The sequence below is a fragment of the Gymnogyps californianus genome, chromosome 1 (genome assembly GCF_018139145.2).
Source record: "Gymnogyps californianus isolate 813 chromosome 1, ASM1813914v2, whole genome shotgun sequence".
NCBI lineage: Eukaryota > Metazoa > Chordata > Aves > Accipitriformes > Cathartidae > Gymnogyps > Gymnogyps californianus.
In genome coordinates, this window is record NC_059471.1 from 34,032,235 (window position 1) to 34,049,053 (window position 16,819).

Genomic DNA, 16,819 nt, shown 5'->3' on the forward strand with positions numbered 1-16,819 from the left:
GATGCATTTTTTGCCACTGATGCCAACAGGAGCAGCCCGCATCTGGCAAAAAGAAGCCACCTTGAAGCGCAGTGCCCTGAAACACTGCAGACTGACGCGCCTGGCTGCTTGTGTTTATCGCTAGAAACATCCAACACAACTTGTAATGTAAACCTCAGCTACTGAATCCCTCCCATCTTCTAGGCAGCCGTCCAAGGTGTATTTAAAGCGAATTTCTTCTTGACCATTCGACACAGTGTCTCCAGATCCTCCTCAGCTGGTGATGCAATGTTTACAGTGGTTTCCTGTCGTGGTTTAACCCCCGCCGGCAGCTAAGCACCACGCAGCCGCTCGCTCACTGCCCCCCCACCCCTGGGATGGGGGAGAGAATCAGGAAAAAAAACTCGTGAGTTGAGATAAAGACAGTTTAATAGGACAGAAAGGAATGAAAAACAATGATAATGATAATAATAATAATATGACAATAGCAATACTAAAAGAATTAAACTATACAAAGCAAGTGGTGCACAATGCAATTGCTCACCACTCGTTGACCGATGCCCAGTTAGTTCCCGAGCCGCGATCCGCGCCGCCCGGCCAACTCCCCCCAGTTTATATACTGGGCATGACGTTCCATGGTATGGAATACCCCTTTGGCTAGTTCAAGTCAGCTGCCCCGGCTCTGCTGCCTCCCAGCTTCTTGCACACCTGCTTACTGGCAGAGCACGGGAAACTGGAAAGTCCTTGGCTGAAGATAAGTGCTACTTAGCAACAACTAAAACATCAGAGTGTTATCAACATCATTCTCACACTAAATCCAAAACACAGCACTGTAACAGCTACTAAGAAGAAAATTAACTCTGTCCCAGCTGAAACCAGGACATTTCCTACTGCATTTTTAACCTCACAAGCTTGTGAGCCACATAGCTATTCAAATCAACAAATCCTGCCTGTAAATATGCTTCAGGGAAAGACATTTAAAACATTAGCAGGTACTCTGATACAGCCAAGTTGCAAGGCTCACAAGGTACTAGTTTTCTAAGTGAAACGTTGTAATTTGGGACACAAAACCTTGTGTTGCTACACCGAAGAGAATCCTAGGACTGGTTTGCACAGGCATTGGGACTGCAGGTTGACTAATCTAGTGGTTTTCAAACCATGACCCAGAGAAGCCTACAGATCCATGAACAACTTCTGAGGCATTCATGTAAGACAGGAAAAAAAAGAAAGGCAAATTTACTGGAAGTAGGTTAAAATTCACAGTACATATGCAGCCCCATATGCACATATGCAGAAACTGGAGCTGCAGAAGGGGGGAATTTGCAAGTCAGAAATGGCTGAAAAGTTCTGGTCTAATCAAGCATTTCTTTTCACCACTTCAAAGATCAAGAGTACCCCAAAATATCAATCCTGTTGAGTAAGCACCATGTTCCTACCGTTAAAAGCAGATGTTTTGTGAAACCTAAGCCCGTCTTCTCACTGATATTGGTGCTCGACAAAAGCCAGTGACAGATCTCTGCCCATGGAAGCAGCCTGGAGTTTTGAACATATAATTTCCATGAGTCTTCTAATATATTTCAGTCTGTGAAAATAATAATTCTTTACAAAAGTAACTGTACCAAGTGGTTAAAGTAGATACTTCATTTAAAACCTGGGAATGACAAACAGAAGCCTATCATCACCAAACTTCTAGCTGAAGGAAAGCAAGGGAACCCAAAATTCAGACAGCTATGGAGGAGAAAAATGAAAACTGCCACATGAAAAAGCCCAGGTGCCAGCCAGACTGACACATGGGGAAACCCAACTGCTTGAGCCACAGAGCAGGAATAGACCAAATATCATCAGCATAACTTGTCTCCCTGATCAGTGCATTGCAACCCTGCCCTCAGGATGCTCTTTTGAAGGGTGAGACAGTGGTTAACACTCCAGTCTGTTTTATCCTTCACGCTGCAAGTGGAATTGCCTATGTGAGTGAATTGCTAAACTTGTTCTGTAATGAGGACAGCTGGCTAATTAAAACTTGGCTGAGATGAGCCATGCATTTTATATAGGCTACCTAACTACCATCAGAGGCGTAACAACCTGCATTTGCTGCCAGCCAGGCTAAATACAAGCCTGTGACCTGTAGCTCAATCCACGAGACCTGTGGGAAGAGTGAGTGACTTACAGCAATATAATTAATCTTGAAAAACTGCCAAAAAAGAATCTTTTGCCAGAGATCTTTCACAGGACTTTCCTACCTCTTCTCCCAGCCTTTTCTGTAGACCTTAAACCTGAACCTGGACTTACTACAAACTGATGCAATTCCTTTTGGTTCTCTCCCTCCCTCTGATTGACGCGCAGTGGATGCAAACTCACGGACCAGCTCACTGCCACCCATGACTGTGGCCTCGCGAGCAAAGCATACATCTTCCTGCTGAATTCTGCCAAAACCTAAACTCACTTTCTCTGACGCGTTACACTTATAAATTTTCTGCTTGTCAAATTAACCTCCTAAACGTGAACACAATACAGCCCGTGCAGTTTTCTCTTCCTCTGTCTTTCAGTAACATGAGGCAGAAGCTCTTGGAGTTTTGAATGGATATATTTAAATAAGTTATTTACTCTGAAACATGTTTATGGCAGTTTAGATGTAATCACTATTGTTGCAGCTGGATTAAAAGTCATTGAAACTGATAGGTGTAATTGTAATCTATATTGACATAATTGGAAGGGACAGTTTAGTGTGAGCTTCTGTCCACAGCAAAGAGATATGCAAAACCACTCAAGCATTTGAAAGTTCTGGGTCAAGGGACTTTGGCTGAGCATTGCATGGGAAAGGGAGAGGAGCTCATAAGGAGAGAGATGGTAGTGAGTAAATCAGAGATAAGGAAGTTTCAAAATAACACAATCAGATTCTGTTTTATGCTTTTTTGAGAGAAGATGAAAGGAATAGTGTCACTTAATGAAAGGTATGTTCATATTATCAATCTGACTTGGGGCAATAGTAATTTCGATGCAGACCTACTATTGTCTCCAGCTGCCTTCTGGTGGTTTCTGTTTCTAAGCATTTTTCTTGTGCACAAGCTGACTTCTTTTTCAGAGGAAACTTAACTGGAAGACCAGCCCAAATGTATTCCAACTCTACAGGAGACATACAGGTCCCAACCAAAGGCTTGGACCTGAAAACGTGGAGATGGTCTTTGCTTGTTTGATTCTTTGGTACTCAGGAAAGTACCCTCTGCATGTTCTTGGTATAGAACTGCTGGAGGTACCTAGCACGACCTCAATTTCTTCTTCACATTGGTGTAACTTAAGCTAAATTTTAGCTGTTTGGGTCAAAAGAGACAACCGCTGACAGCCTAATTCCTGGTTACATTTGCAGAAACACTTCTAATATCAAGCTGTGTGACAAGTCTTTTTCTTCTTTTCCTCATTGGTCACCAGGTTTTTCCAATGATGCCTATGCTTGTTTTGCTAGTACAAAACATTGTCGATATCCTGAGAACAGAATGTCTAGGAGCAAAGCAAACTAAATGGAGTGCATTATAAAATCAAACCTGAGATATTGGGCTGTAATATATATTACAGCCAGGTTTTGGGGAACCTTCAATCTTGAGTTCACTAAAAGTCACAGCAAAAGTTCATGTCCATCAGAAAATCCTCAAAATCCAACTGCACAGAGCATGCACTGACCATAAAGTAGATAGGCAGTAGATCACAGAATCATAGAATATCTCAAGTTGGAAGGGACCCATAAGGATCATCAAGTCCAACTCCCTGCTCCTTGCAGGACTACCTAAAACTAAACCATATGACTAAGAGCGTCGTCCAGACGCTCATTGAACTCTGACAGGCTTGGTGCCATTACCACTTCCCTGGGGTGCCTGTTCCAGTGACCGACCACCCTCTCAGTGAAGAACCTTTTCCTAATGTCCAATCTGAACTTCCCCTGGCACAGCTTCATTCCATTCCCTTGTGTCCTATCACTGGTCACCAGAGAGAGGAGATCAGCACCCCCACCTCTGCTGCCCCCCTTGAGGAAGTTGTAGACTGCGATGAGGTCATCCCTCAGCCTTCTCTTCTCCAAGCTGAACAAGCCAAGTGACCTCAGCCACTCCTTGTAAGTCTTGCCCTCGAGACCCCTCACCATCTTGGTCGCCCTCCTCTGACAATAGATATCCATAGATAATGCTATAGTGGCAGTGGAGAGACATAAGCAGCTCATTTTTAGAGTGAGATCACTTCAGATGTAGGAGAAACCAACCAAAACGCTGCTTGAAAGCTGTACTAGTGTTTCTGGATCTTAATGGAGATGGATGTTGTCTGGTAGTTTTTTCCCTGCAGTGCAAAGGAGCAACCAGAGAACAAGCAGGGAGATGTGGTCAAAAAGCCAAGAAGACAGCAAGAGAAATGTAAGCAAAGGGACCATGGCAGTAAGCCAGGAGGGGGAAGAGAGCCTCTCGGCTGGAGTGCTGTGTGGCAACTGGAAGTGAAGAAATTGCCTCATTTTGACTCTTTTCAGGAAAACAAGGCTGTGCATGTATTCTCCTCATGGGCAGATTGTACACGAGACTCTGCACAAGACTGAGTGAAGGAAAGAGTTTGTTCTTCTTCCATTAAGTTCTCCCCCAGCAGAAGTCATCCAAGAGAGTCCAGTAGCAGTAAATATCAGTTTAAAAGGGTAATGTGAAAAAAAATGGAAAAAACATACATATGAATGCAATGTAACAACTTTATTTTCTGTGTCATTAGGTTGTGGGCTCTAGCTCAGGGCAAACCACTGTTTCTACCTCTACCTGATGCTACTGCCACCATAGCGGGGTTGGTGTAAATTAATGTGCTGGATCATAAACTGGAGAAGCTGAGTTCTTTACTTTTCTGCTAGTTTTGCTTCAAAACCTTTCATGACTACCACTGCATCAAGAAACTTGTACCATTTCAAATGCAAATGAGAAACAGTAGTTGTTTTCCACCTGCTTTGCTCTGAATTGTTGATAAATTGAGGAGTTAAGAACGGCTGGGTACTGTGCTACTTCAAAAAAATGGTAATTTTGTCAAGAGGAGAAGGAACGTTGACTCAACAGTGGGTGATTACATACAAGAAACAAATGGGAATTTAAGGCTTAAGAGGCTTGTATTTCGTGAAAAATATCTGACACACAAACCACGTTGGAAACAAATTTTAAGTCTTGTAAAGTGAAACATATAAGAGAGCTCTTATGTATTAAAATAATAAGACATCTCTCCTAATTCATCTCCTCCATAAGTAAAATAAAAGGCAGTGAAATTTTCAGGCAGATGTATTTTACATCAGTGCTATTTGCTCTGACTAAAAATTACACATTTTGTACTGTTTCTATTGTGATATTTCACACAGTCACATACACGTAGCCTGTTTGGCTCAGTCATCTTGTACTTCATAACCAACATTGTTTGGGGACTGTGTGTTTCCAGAGCCTGAAACCTGGCCAAGAAATATAGATTCTAAATTGATATAATTAATAATTACAATGATAATAAAATACACTTGTGGCCAAAATACCTGGCAAAAAAGATACTAACCACATCCAAAGAAAGAAAAATATTCCTTGCCCAAGAAGAATTCTTATTAGATTTTCCTGGGAACACTGAATATCCTCTGGGCTTTGTGGTGGTTTTTTTTCTTTTTAAAAATGTACATGGGTTTCCATTTTGTCTGTTTTACTTGCTCTTGTGTGACTAAACCAATGCTTTGGTTTTTCCATGTTCTAGAAGCATCTTTCTCTTGTATTGCACCAATCTCAAGGTAACTCAGACCAGTACAGCCACAAGAATAGGGGAAGTCAGGAATGGCAGGGCGTGCAGGATGTCATTCCCATCCACCCTACTGAAGCAAGCTACCGAAGCAGGCTGAAAAGATCAAGTCTTACTCTCCCTCCCATGCTCTGTTGGCTTTACGGCAATAGGATGCAAAAGGAGAAGCCAAGACCGCTTGTTTGCTGAAGGCATGTGGTTGCGTATGTTAGAACAGAAGTGGAGCTCTTCATTTATTTGTGTTGCAGTAGTGCCAATCATGGACCGGGACCCCATTGAGTCAGTCACCATACAAACGTGGAACAAAAGCAGTAATCCTTGAGCTTTGGTTAGCCAGTAAATCACCCTCCTTTAAGGGATGGGGATTTGCATATTTATGGTTGGGAAATAACCATGCTTTAGTCCATTGGAGCCTCTCTTGTTACGAGTGCACAGGGGGTTGTGTAGATGGGAAGAAAAGAATCAGTATTACAGTCAGTGGCCGCGTACTGCATCCCGCTCTTTCCTCTGACTGAGACAACTCCATTTCAATTTAAGAATAATTATTGAAAGCGCTGGGTTTTTTTCCATTTTTCTCAGCCTCGAATAATTTTTGTGACAAGGCATAGCAGCATCCTGCCTTCTTCACAAATGAAAGTTAAGTAAACCATGCTCTAATTCTCCCAGCCTGAGGGAGGATCTGTGACAGCAACTTCTTCCATATGCTCATTTTCTATTTCCAACTTTTATTTCATAAATAACAGGCTTTCAGAATTGCCCACTCCATACTGCGCAGCACTGATTTACTAGTCGTATTTCTATGGCAGAGGACTTGCATACAAAACTAGAGTCAGAGCATTTACACAAGAGGACAGCAGTTGAAAAAAATAACTGAACATAAAATACCACTGAAAAACACAGGCTTTGCCACTGTAGACAGTTAAAAACCCAGCTCTGCACATCCAGGTTTATCCTGCCATGGTATTGAACAAGACGTGTATTATGCCATTGTATCCAGGGTTACTTAGGCCATGAGTCTTCCTGAAAGCACACCTCAAAGAGCACACACCAACTTAATACTTACATGGCATTGTGCCGGGCTTAGCACTTGACACAGACATGAATTTGTTATTAGAGCAAGTTTACAAGCCCTCAGCAAGTAGGAGGAGACAACAGAGGAAAAGAGGTGGTCAGCAGAGATAGAAATAGCTTATGTTTTTGGAGAAAAAAGGTAGTCAGATCTCTGCAGCCCATTTGTGTCATGGTAGGTCATGTACCTGGTCAGGCCAGCGTGGCCACCAGCCACTGTGGTCCTCATTCCTCAGGAAGGCCAGGGCTTCTGTCAAGATGGGCAATGCCGATGAGAGGTTGCCTAATAGTAAACAGCCAAATGCAGAGGCAACTTTTTGATCAGTTATTTGTTGCTGCCATTTCCCCAATGCGCACCCCCTTCTGCTCCTCAGAGATGGCCAGCATTGTGAGATTGTCCATGAAACATGTTAGGAAGAACCAGGCATAGCCAGGCTCTGCTTGAGCAAACCCAGAAGGAGCACAGTTTCTTCCACAAAAGCATACTTCCTATGTTGGGATGCAATTGAGAGGAATTTGTACCTTCCATGAATGGAAGGCCATGAACAAAATATTCATAGCCTGATACAACTATATGTGGGCTGCTCCTCAAATATTTGATTAGACATCGCAGTCTTTTCACTGTCTGTCTACATATAATTGGTAGATAACCAACCTACATTTGCCGGATTATGTTCCTGCTAAGCTGTTGATTTGAATCTGTTCACAGAAGCAAACAGCAAGTGCCAGAGCCTGAAGCAGGGAGAGAGGCCGGAGGAGAAGTACAGCAGGGACAAGACAAAACGTTTTTAGCAACAAATTGTCAGATAAGCTCAAGAAATCCTGTGAATCTACATCTTTCAGCACGTGTTACAGTCTAGGTGGCACATCAGAAGCAAAAAGGGTATCAGCCTTGCAGATCTCAGTATTGCAGTAACTGGTTTTAGATCTTTGGCATCCTGAGGCGCCCATGGCATTGAATTGAATATAAGGGTTTCCTGACAGCAGAGTTGTCCAACCTTTTGATTTTTGAAGAATTCCCTACTCACTAAAAAAGAAAGTCTCTAGTGAAGCTGTAGGCTCCCAAAGAGAAGATTTACACCTACTGATTTCACTACAGGCCTGTTTGTTTTTCGTTGTCTCTGTGTCCTGGAGAAGCACCTTGCGGATGCTTCAGCGTTCACAAATCACGCAGCTGAGTGATGTAGTCCTGAACAGCGCAGTAACAGCAGGATTCCTGCTGACATTTCTATACCAGTTCACATCTGGATGCTCTGCAATGCCCGAGCTAACCACCAGTACATGTCCTCACCACCTGAATTAGCACTCTAACCCCTGAGCAAATGAATCACGGTCTCTCCTATGGATCCCAAAGTAATAAATTTATCCATGGCAGATCTAACTGCTTCAGTCCATTGGTTTCAATTTCCCTAGAAAGACATTTAGACGTGCAGGGAATGTTATTAATAGAAGCTCCTCTAACTTCAGGTATTCTCTGAACTCATTTCAAATATAATCAAGTGCGTGGATTAGCTAAAATTTGATTAAACACCTCCAGTGACAGTTAACAGACTCCTTTAGTGCTTGATGCCTTTTGTGGATCCCTGGATATCTTTTGCACCACTATTTCCAGAGCCAGGCCTCAAGCAGGTATAGTTTGCTTACATTTATAGATAGGTTTTATGACAGTTTATTACTTGTGGTATAAACCTGTCTTGAACTAGGACCGCTCTGTGCTAGGCACTCTGCACGGGGAACAGGAAGACAGCTCCTGCTCTGGTCCTCGCTTCCTGGTTTGCTTTAAGTTTGACCATTTATCATATGAAATCAATCCTGGAAATACCATGTATTTCCTTCTCCCGCCTCACTGCATACCTAAAATACCTCTAGGAACCTCTCAAAACCCAAACCTCCTCTTAAGCATTAACAGCACGTTCTCAAATACTCTGTCTAGACCTGAAATATGTTTAAGCAGCAAAGTCTGAGGGTGAACAGACAGCATATTTAGTCCATGATAAATTAACTGGAGCGAAGGCTAATCTTTAAAGCCAATACATTCTGCCCCTCTTCAACAGCGTGAGAAGAGTAAGGCAGGAACTGGGTTGACCGATGCTTTCTGCATATGACACAGGATCTCCCAAAAGGCCAATGTGATCATCTGTGGGCTCAGGTATCCTTTCCCAGGGTCTCTCTTCTCAGCTAGTATGAAATAAGCCCAAGCAACTACACTCTCAACTTCAGATTCCCAAATCAATGCCTACAGACAGCTGGGTTATACAAATACGAGTCCAATTCACCCATTTAAGCACATACAAAACACCGATGACCTCTCTCCACTGCCTGAAAGAAAAAAGAAGATAGACATTTTCCTATGCTTACTACAAAACCAGAGAACACCTCAAAATAAACAAGACTGCAGCCTTTCGTTACTATGAAAATATTCTGGATGCAAGACTTCCCTCTAGTGGAAAAACCATGAACTGACCACTTTTCACTGACACCTGCAGTTTCAGACGTGAAAAGCAAATGCCGAACGTACATATGATGCTCTTGAAACAATAAATGGCAAGTGCATTCACATATGAAAACATTATGTCTGAATCTTTTGTCACACTTAAAGCTCAACCTCTTCCTACCTGAGGGACTCGTTATTTGGGAAGTCCGGAGGTGCTAGGGCTGAAGAGATGCAAGAAACTGCCCCTTCCACCATCTTTGCTAATTCTGGACTAAACTTTTGTTATCCATACGCATATCAGGTACAGGATTTTCCATTAGGGCCTGGGCTTTTGGAACAGGCTTATTCCCTATGATGAGAAGTTTGTCAGCCTTGGGGTATGCCTGGCTGCCCACCTGTGGGATCGAGAGAAGGGAAGAGGTCGTACTCGTGTGAGATGGCAGTAGTACTGCAGGACCCTACGCAAGACTGGATGCTGGGTCAATGAGTTCTCATGACGTTTATGTTGTCAACACAATTATTTGGTTGGTGCAGGGATAAGCAATAGGGATTTATAAAAGAAACCCACAATAAAACAGCTCAAAACAAAATGTTTTCAAAAATCCACAAACAAGACAGGTAAGTAAACTTATTTACTGTAATTTACGGCAATCAAAATTAATGCATCAATAGTTTCACATCCAGGCTATATAAGGCACTTTGAAGGTTTGGCTAAGACTGGTAACGAGCAAATGAACCCTAACCAACCTACATACATGCACCATAGCAGAATACTTAATGTAATCATATAGGCGCTATATGAGTGCAAAGGCTGCAGAACATCTGCTGTGGACAGCAGCAAACACACCCAACCCAAGTTCAAGTCAGAACTGTGCCCATGCCTCTGTTGTGTACATACTCCAGTGGAGTTAGTTATATACTTAAGCAGCACTGCTGCTACCACCGTCATTTTCAGCTCCTCCTAAAGCCATTTCACAGGCCTTGAGGAAGGGCAGAGCCACAGCAGATCAGCACTGAGATGCCCAGCCATATAGGCAGGTTCTTGCGCCAAAGGAGGTACAGCATTTTTGATACCCAGCTAGTCAGTGTGGGTAAGTCATGAGCCGTGATGGCTCATAGTTCAATCTGCTAGCACATACGCTACCCAGCGGCATGCTTGCATTGCAACTGAGGATGAGCCAGCCTGTCTCAGCCTGCTCCTTCTGCCGCTGCTTCCTCTGCACTAGTTCTGGGGATCGTCTGATGAATTAATTTCATTAGCCACCAGAAATCAGACCAGTCAAAAAAATAAAATGAAATGTTTGTCAGTTCAGCAAGCTGAATTAACGCTTCACTAAACGATGCCCTGAACTATCTAATACAGCCAGGCACGTTGAGATAAGCAAGGTCCGGCATCCTGCAGGCAGCCTTTTGCTAGACTGCTGCTACATCTGCAGGTTTTCCTTCTGCCTGGAGAGCAAATCCCATCTTAAGGTACCTGCAGGTTGTTAGGGCACATATCACGCCATGCCCATCTGCAACAAAGATTTAATTTGAAGGAGGTTATGAGAATGCATCACAAGATTGTGAAGCATTTGAATATGGTATTGATAAAAACAACTGATTAAAAAGTGTGGTGATATATTGATTAAAAAAAAATGTTTCTTGTTTATTAAATCTGGCCTATATAGAAGTGCTAACCTGCCAAACAGTATTACTTCCTTGATTAGTCAAAGGCTTCTTTCTTATTGTTAAAAGAACAGGGTAAAAATTCTCAAGCACATTACAAGACCTGGAATTTGTTTTGGTCTTTAGCAATTCTTCGACTTTTCAGGTTTGAATCAGGAACGAGTTTCCAGCACTTAGCTATGGCTCTACTTGTAGATGATCACGGCTTAACTTCCTGCGCTAGTCAAATTTTCTTAGCAGAACCACTGCTACCATCAAACAAAACTCCACCAGTCCTTACCACAAAGACTGTCTCCAACTGAAATATGCTGTATGTCAGTAGCTTCATTGACACAGGTCTGCTTGTGGGTGGCCACAGAAGCATCTTAAAGCAACTTACTTAGGGCCTGATGAAATCGCTGCCTTGCTCTTTATGCATTAATTGAGGCCAGGCCAGAGTTACAGAAGAAAGGAGATCTGTAGCATAAATCGGTCACTCCTTCCACCTCCCTGTGGGTCAACGGAATAGGTGGTGCTGAAAATAGGAAACATCCTAGTCTCAGCCTAGGATATTTTCGGCTAGCCTCATTTGAGAGAAGATGGCCAGTCTCAGATTTGTGACCTGAGATCAGGTATAGGGTGTGACTGGGCTGGGGTAAAGGTGATGTGAGGCTCTTCAACCTCAGCCACCCCCACAAGCTGACTTGATCTGGATTGCCCAGAAATTCTTGATGCAGCCAAGTAGTTATTCTGATGCCAACGGACTCATAAGAGAAGAGAAGCTACCTCCTGGGATGTCACATTTGCTAGAGGAGGAAAGAAGCTAAGGGATGGGAGAGTGGAACAAGAATGACTATAACTGACTATCAAAGTGGATTAAATTATTTTTGAGATTACAAACTGCAGAGGAAAGAGGCAAGAAAGTGATGAAGAAAACAAGAATGAAAAAGACAGTATGAAAGAAAGAGTAGAGCTAGGCCAGCTGATATAAAGTTTAAACATTGAAATGTGAAGCACTGATTCTATGACGTGTAAACACTGTTAGCATTTATATATTATAGCACATCTCCTCTGGGATGACTTAACAGGCCTGTTAAGTTTGATGCCTTTTCTAATTCAAGTTACTGAAAAGACACCAAATCTTTTCAGAATAATTTAAAGAAAAACACCTTTCCTCAACATCTGGTCTCCATTATTTTTGTTATCCTTTCCATACTACCCTATTCGCTGTTTGCGATGGTCTACAGGATTGCCACGCATGTATTATCCCAAGCAGTTCACACCTGCGATGACAGCCCTGAAGAAAAAACTCAGCAGCTTATGCCTCCAGCAGTTCTAAGAGAAAACCAAACCATACACTAGGTGACAGAAGACTCAATTTTTATATTTTCAGAATTCTCAAAAGAGTTCCTACAATTTTTAGTCTAGAACTCAAAACCATTCATCTACTTTCTCAAGGAATAAACCGCCAAAAAGATACCCCAGGTATTTTTGCTCAAGTCTGATTTGAAGTGTCAAGCTAAACAGATACCAGAGGAGTGGATTAGCAGTCTTATCTATAGTGCCGCAGCCTTCTTTTGAAGGCCTGAATTAAATCTCTAGCAATGTGTCATCACTACAAAAGACAGAAGACTGCTGTACCACTTCACGTCTTCACCTTATGCAGGCTGATAGAAGTGTTTCTATAGGGTACTGCTAAGCCAGAACAATCCCATTATGGTCAACTTCCTCTCCCTGCTTGAGACATCTTTGAGCAAGTTGTTCCACAGCAAATGGCACATGGTGAATACGTAAGAGAAAAACATCTTGCCATATTTCTCAGGGTAGTATGTTACTATATAGAGAGAGATACAGGTCTCAATGTGCTAAATAGTGACTTTTTTTTCTTAACTACTTGCAGAGTTCACGTTAAACCAGTGGATGCTGCAACTGAATGGAAAAAAGCTAATGAATGTGATGGACTGAAGTTTGATGTCCATAAATATGCAAAAATTCCAAACCAAAGGCAAGTGTGTACAAAATAATTTATTACATCATAACATATGTTGGCAGTATTTTACAGTGAGTTTTCCATTCAACAATTTTGAATCTAAACAGATGACACACAAAGGAGAATTTTAATTAGAACAGTTTATTTGTCTTAATAAAATCCCCTCTTCATGAACTCGTATTTGCCTTTGAGGGTCTAGTTAATATTACTGAAATTATTTACATTGCAGTGAAATAAAAACAAACCAAGATTGAATGATTCCATTACAGTTTCCAGAAAATGGATTTTCTGTACAAGCCACAGTATAGTTATGTTTTGATAGCAGTTCTTATAGAACGTAAAGCTGTCATATGTAGCCATTTTGTCCAGCAATACTATGCTTTAAATAGGTATATTAGAGTCAGACTTCCATTTTGATGTGTTGTATATTTAATAGTTAATGCACCAGAATACAAAGTAAGAAAAAGGTTCATTACGATTTGTAGTCAGCCTCTTTGTGCTCCCTAAATAGTTTTAAAATGTAAAACATACTCCTCACCTACTATTTGCTTTGCAGCAGCTAAAGCAATAGTATTTAGGCATGAGAAGTACTGGAGTATCGGCTGTAAGTGGACAACTAAGACTTTTAATGGAGGTGATACAGTAAACTTACCAGTGAATTTTTATCATGTAGAGAAGAACTGTATTCCCCATTACTGTACCTTCTGCTTTTGCCCAAAATTGGAGCAGCTTTTTCAACTTAAGTGTCAATAGGTGAACAGATGGGGAGAAACCAGAAGGAAGAAGAGGAAAGGGAAGATGGAACAAAGGACAAACAACAGTATCAAATTCATTACGTTTTCTCAGGGAATTGCTTCAGGATACTTGAACTTAACAACGTTAAACTGACCATAAACTTAAGGAAACAATAGCTATGGAACACAAGGTAGACAGAATAGTTTTCAAAAAGCCTTAGTGTGGGTTTTGGGTTTTTTGTTTATTTTTTTTTTTAAACACAAACCTAATCTTCATATCCATCAACACTGGTTCCATATAAGACACACACCTGACAAAAACATGCAAACCCCCAATGCTTTCATTGTTACTGTGCTTCAAAAGAAACCAAACTGACCAAAGAAAAATAAAATTAAAAAAAGAAAACAACCCAGAAAAAACCCTAAAGAACAGTAAAAGACGAAGAGGGCAATTCAAGCAGCACTTCAGTCTTGATCTGCTAAAAACGCTCAAATGATAATTTATTAACAAGATATGATCACATTTATCTGTATATGTAACAACACTTATGTGAAAGCAGTCTTTAACATCCATATTTTTTTGTGAGGGAGGGCTGATGGATTATTAAAAGACTTAAAACTGTACAAGTATAAACATGAAAAATGCTGATTAAGGATAATGTTTACATAAATATTGGCAGTTTTTGTTGGGAGGAAAAAATAACTAATAGCATACTCCATTTCATATAGCTATCCAAATATTTTGTTTTATACCTGTTAAAGATATTAAAATACAACCTGGAAAAGTAACCCTGATCTGTATCCAGCCAGCATGTAATGAGAGTCAGAGTTTTGTATACATGTGTGCATGTAGGTACACACACGGGCTTGCACACTACTTCAAATTTCATTAGACAGCAAATCATGGTTAATGGCTGTATGATTCACAGATGCAATGCTGCTATCGTCCTCGTTTGTGGCGGGCATAAAGGCAGACGTAAAAGGAAACAGTTTATGACATGCTGCTTGATATTCTTCACATTGAGTGTGGCAGCTTCCAAAACTGCCATCAAGCAGTGCCTCAAAAACCTTTGTTAATGTCTAAAGAAACAAAAGTAACAGTTAATAAATGTGATTTACAACCTGTTTTATTACTAAAAGGATGTACTGTTAAAACAATACTAATCTGAGCAAACACAGGTTCTCTGTTGGTATTCAGATATCTTATAGTTACTTAGGGGAAAAAATTTGAAACCTTGGTCTTTCAAATAATATTAATTTATCATGATATATGAAGCATGTACATTATCCTGCAGTTAAGTATACATTATTTAAGATCCCACACATTTTTTGGCTTTAAATGCTGTATCTTTTACCTTCACATTTTTGTCTCTCATGTTTTTATCCAATCTAGTAGCAACAGCAATTGCTTTTTCTTGTCTTGATTTGTCCAGGAAATACATCATCTTTGCACCTTATCACAAGAAAAAACACAACATTTAGATAATAGCGTTCCTAAATGCAATACCACACACACAATCCGAAAACTTATAAATCAATGTGAATTAGGACTTCTTACAAGTTTTAATAAACCATATTTTCCTCCCTTATAACTTAAAACTAACGAAACTAAAGCTATTTTGAAATTTATTAGAAGCATAAGGATTGAGTAACACAGGAGATCTGCTTCTACAAAAGTGAGATGCCTCACTTTACTGAAGACCTGTCAGTCAAGAAATACACATAAAGAGTACGTTGATGACTAAGCCCTTCAAATCAGCAGGCTAAATGAAATCCATCCTACAAATGTAGAAGTGAGTAAAAGACATTTTCTCAGAGATACTCTGAATTCTTTTGAAAAGTACTGGAGGTAAGCGAACAATAGTTACTAAACAATTGTGGAACACAATCCAGACGAAATTCAGACCAGTATATGTCCATATGGCAGAAAGTAAGGCCAAGCTGGGCTACTAACCTGGAGCTGAGTGAAATAGCTTACATACAAGGAAAGCGTAATGCAAGTTTGGTGCTTTGCCTGGACTAGACTACATTGGTAAGATGACAGACATCGCGTTAATGTACCTATGCAGCTTCCTGGACCACAAACAGTTTATCAAAACTGGTCTGGGCACCTCTGCAAAATACTGGCTTGCTCCTCATATCATAGCTGCCTTAATTTAAAATCTCATCTTAATGAACACGCAGGCATTTCATACACTTGCCTTTTCGCAAATACAAAGTCCAGACACACCTCACTACATAATCTATTACAAAGAACAAAAAGCTTAAGAAATCATTTTACTGAAAAAGTTAAATACACACATTCTGAGTATTGCCTCCTCTTACTCATTTCCTCATTAAATTTGTTTTCCTAATTAAAGGAAGTTTCCTAGTTCTTACTGCTTTTTGTATCCATAAGGTTTCAGAAAATAAATTGCTAGACTGAATATATTTGGGTTTGAGTTCTCATTGTCAAAAAACTTATTAAACTTAACCTAGTTACATTTGTTTAAAGTCAGAGAGACTATGGTACAGAAACTGAGAAGGGATTAAAATTCTGCTTATAATTTTTCTACTAGAAATCATTTTAAGCTAAGAAAACACTCATTTGTACTCTCAGACTTAAGGTTTAGGTCTTTCAGACCTTTACATTTTCAAACTTTAATCAAAGATGACAGTTTAAGTAGTTATAAATTGTACAGCAGATAAGTCAATCGCTTCAAACCTGTTTCAGCATAAACAGAAGACTGACACGTAAGTGAGGACCTAAAGCTACCAAGGACATGCCTATGGTTGGTTCACTCCTGATTTCACTTTAAAATCCTAATCTCACATTTGTTCCCACTGCCTGTAAACTGATACACTGTTGGATCACAGTGATCAGTGGACCCTACGGTCCACTGAGTGACCCTAAGGAGCTTTTAAACGCTTAAGCCCCTCACCTCCACTGAATGTGGATAGATCCACCTTCTTCAAAGGGGTGCCTGACATCTCTCTAACGTGGGTGCCACCACTTTCAATGATCTAGCTTGGGTTCTTCTCAAAGGCACTAAAGATGTAGACAGTGTGAAGCCAAACTCAGAAGTATGACCGTCTTAGCCTGTACAATTACTATGACAAAGTGACTGTACTGTTTTCCATAATAATGGAGAATCAGAAAGTAGAACCTGGAAAACACCCAGTTAGATGCCCAACAATGACAAGAGTGGAAGA

At 40.8% G+C, this 16,819-nt stretch overlaps 1 protein-coding gene across 2 annotated transcripts in view; it reads right to left on the reverse strand.

Moving 5' to 3' along the window:
• Window positions 1–12,922: 12,922 nt before the first annotated feature.
• Window positions 12,923–16,819, reverse strand: part of NAA16 (N-alpha-acetyltransferase 16, NatA auxiliary subunit) — a 76,771-nt gene continuing 72,874 nt past the window's right edge. For both annotated transcript variants that reach the window (XM_050890843.1, XM_050890852.1), the window contains 2 exons: window positions 14,983–15,080; window positions 12,923–14,707 (listed from right to left, as the gene is read on the reverse strand). In XM_050890843.1, the coding sequence (XP_050746800.1) occupies window positions 14,507–14,707; window positions 14,983–15,080 (299 nt within the window). In that variant the 3' untranslated portion in view covers window positions 12,923–14,506. The remainder of the gene's footprint in view (window positions 14,708–14,982; window positions 15,081–16,819) is intronic.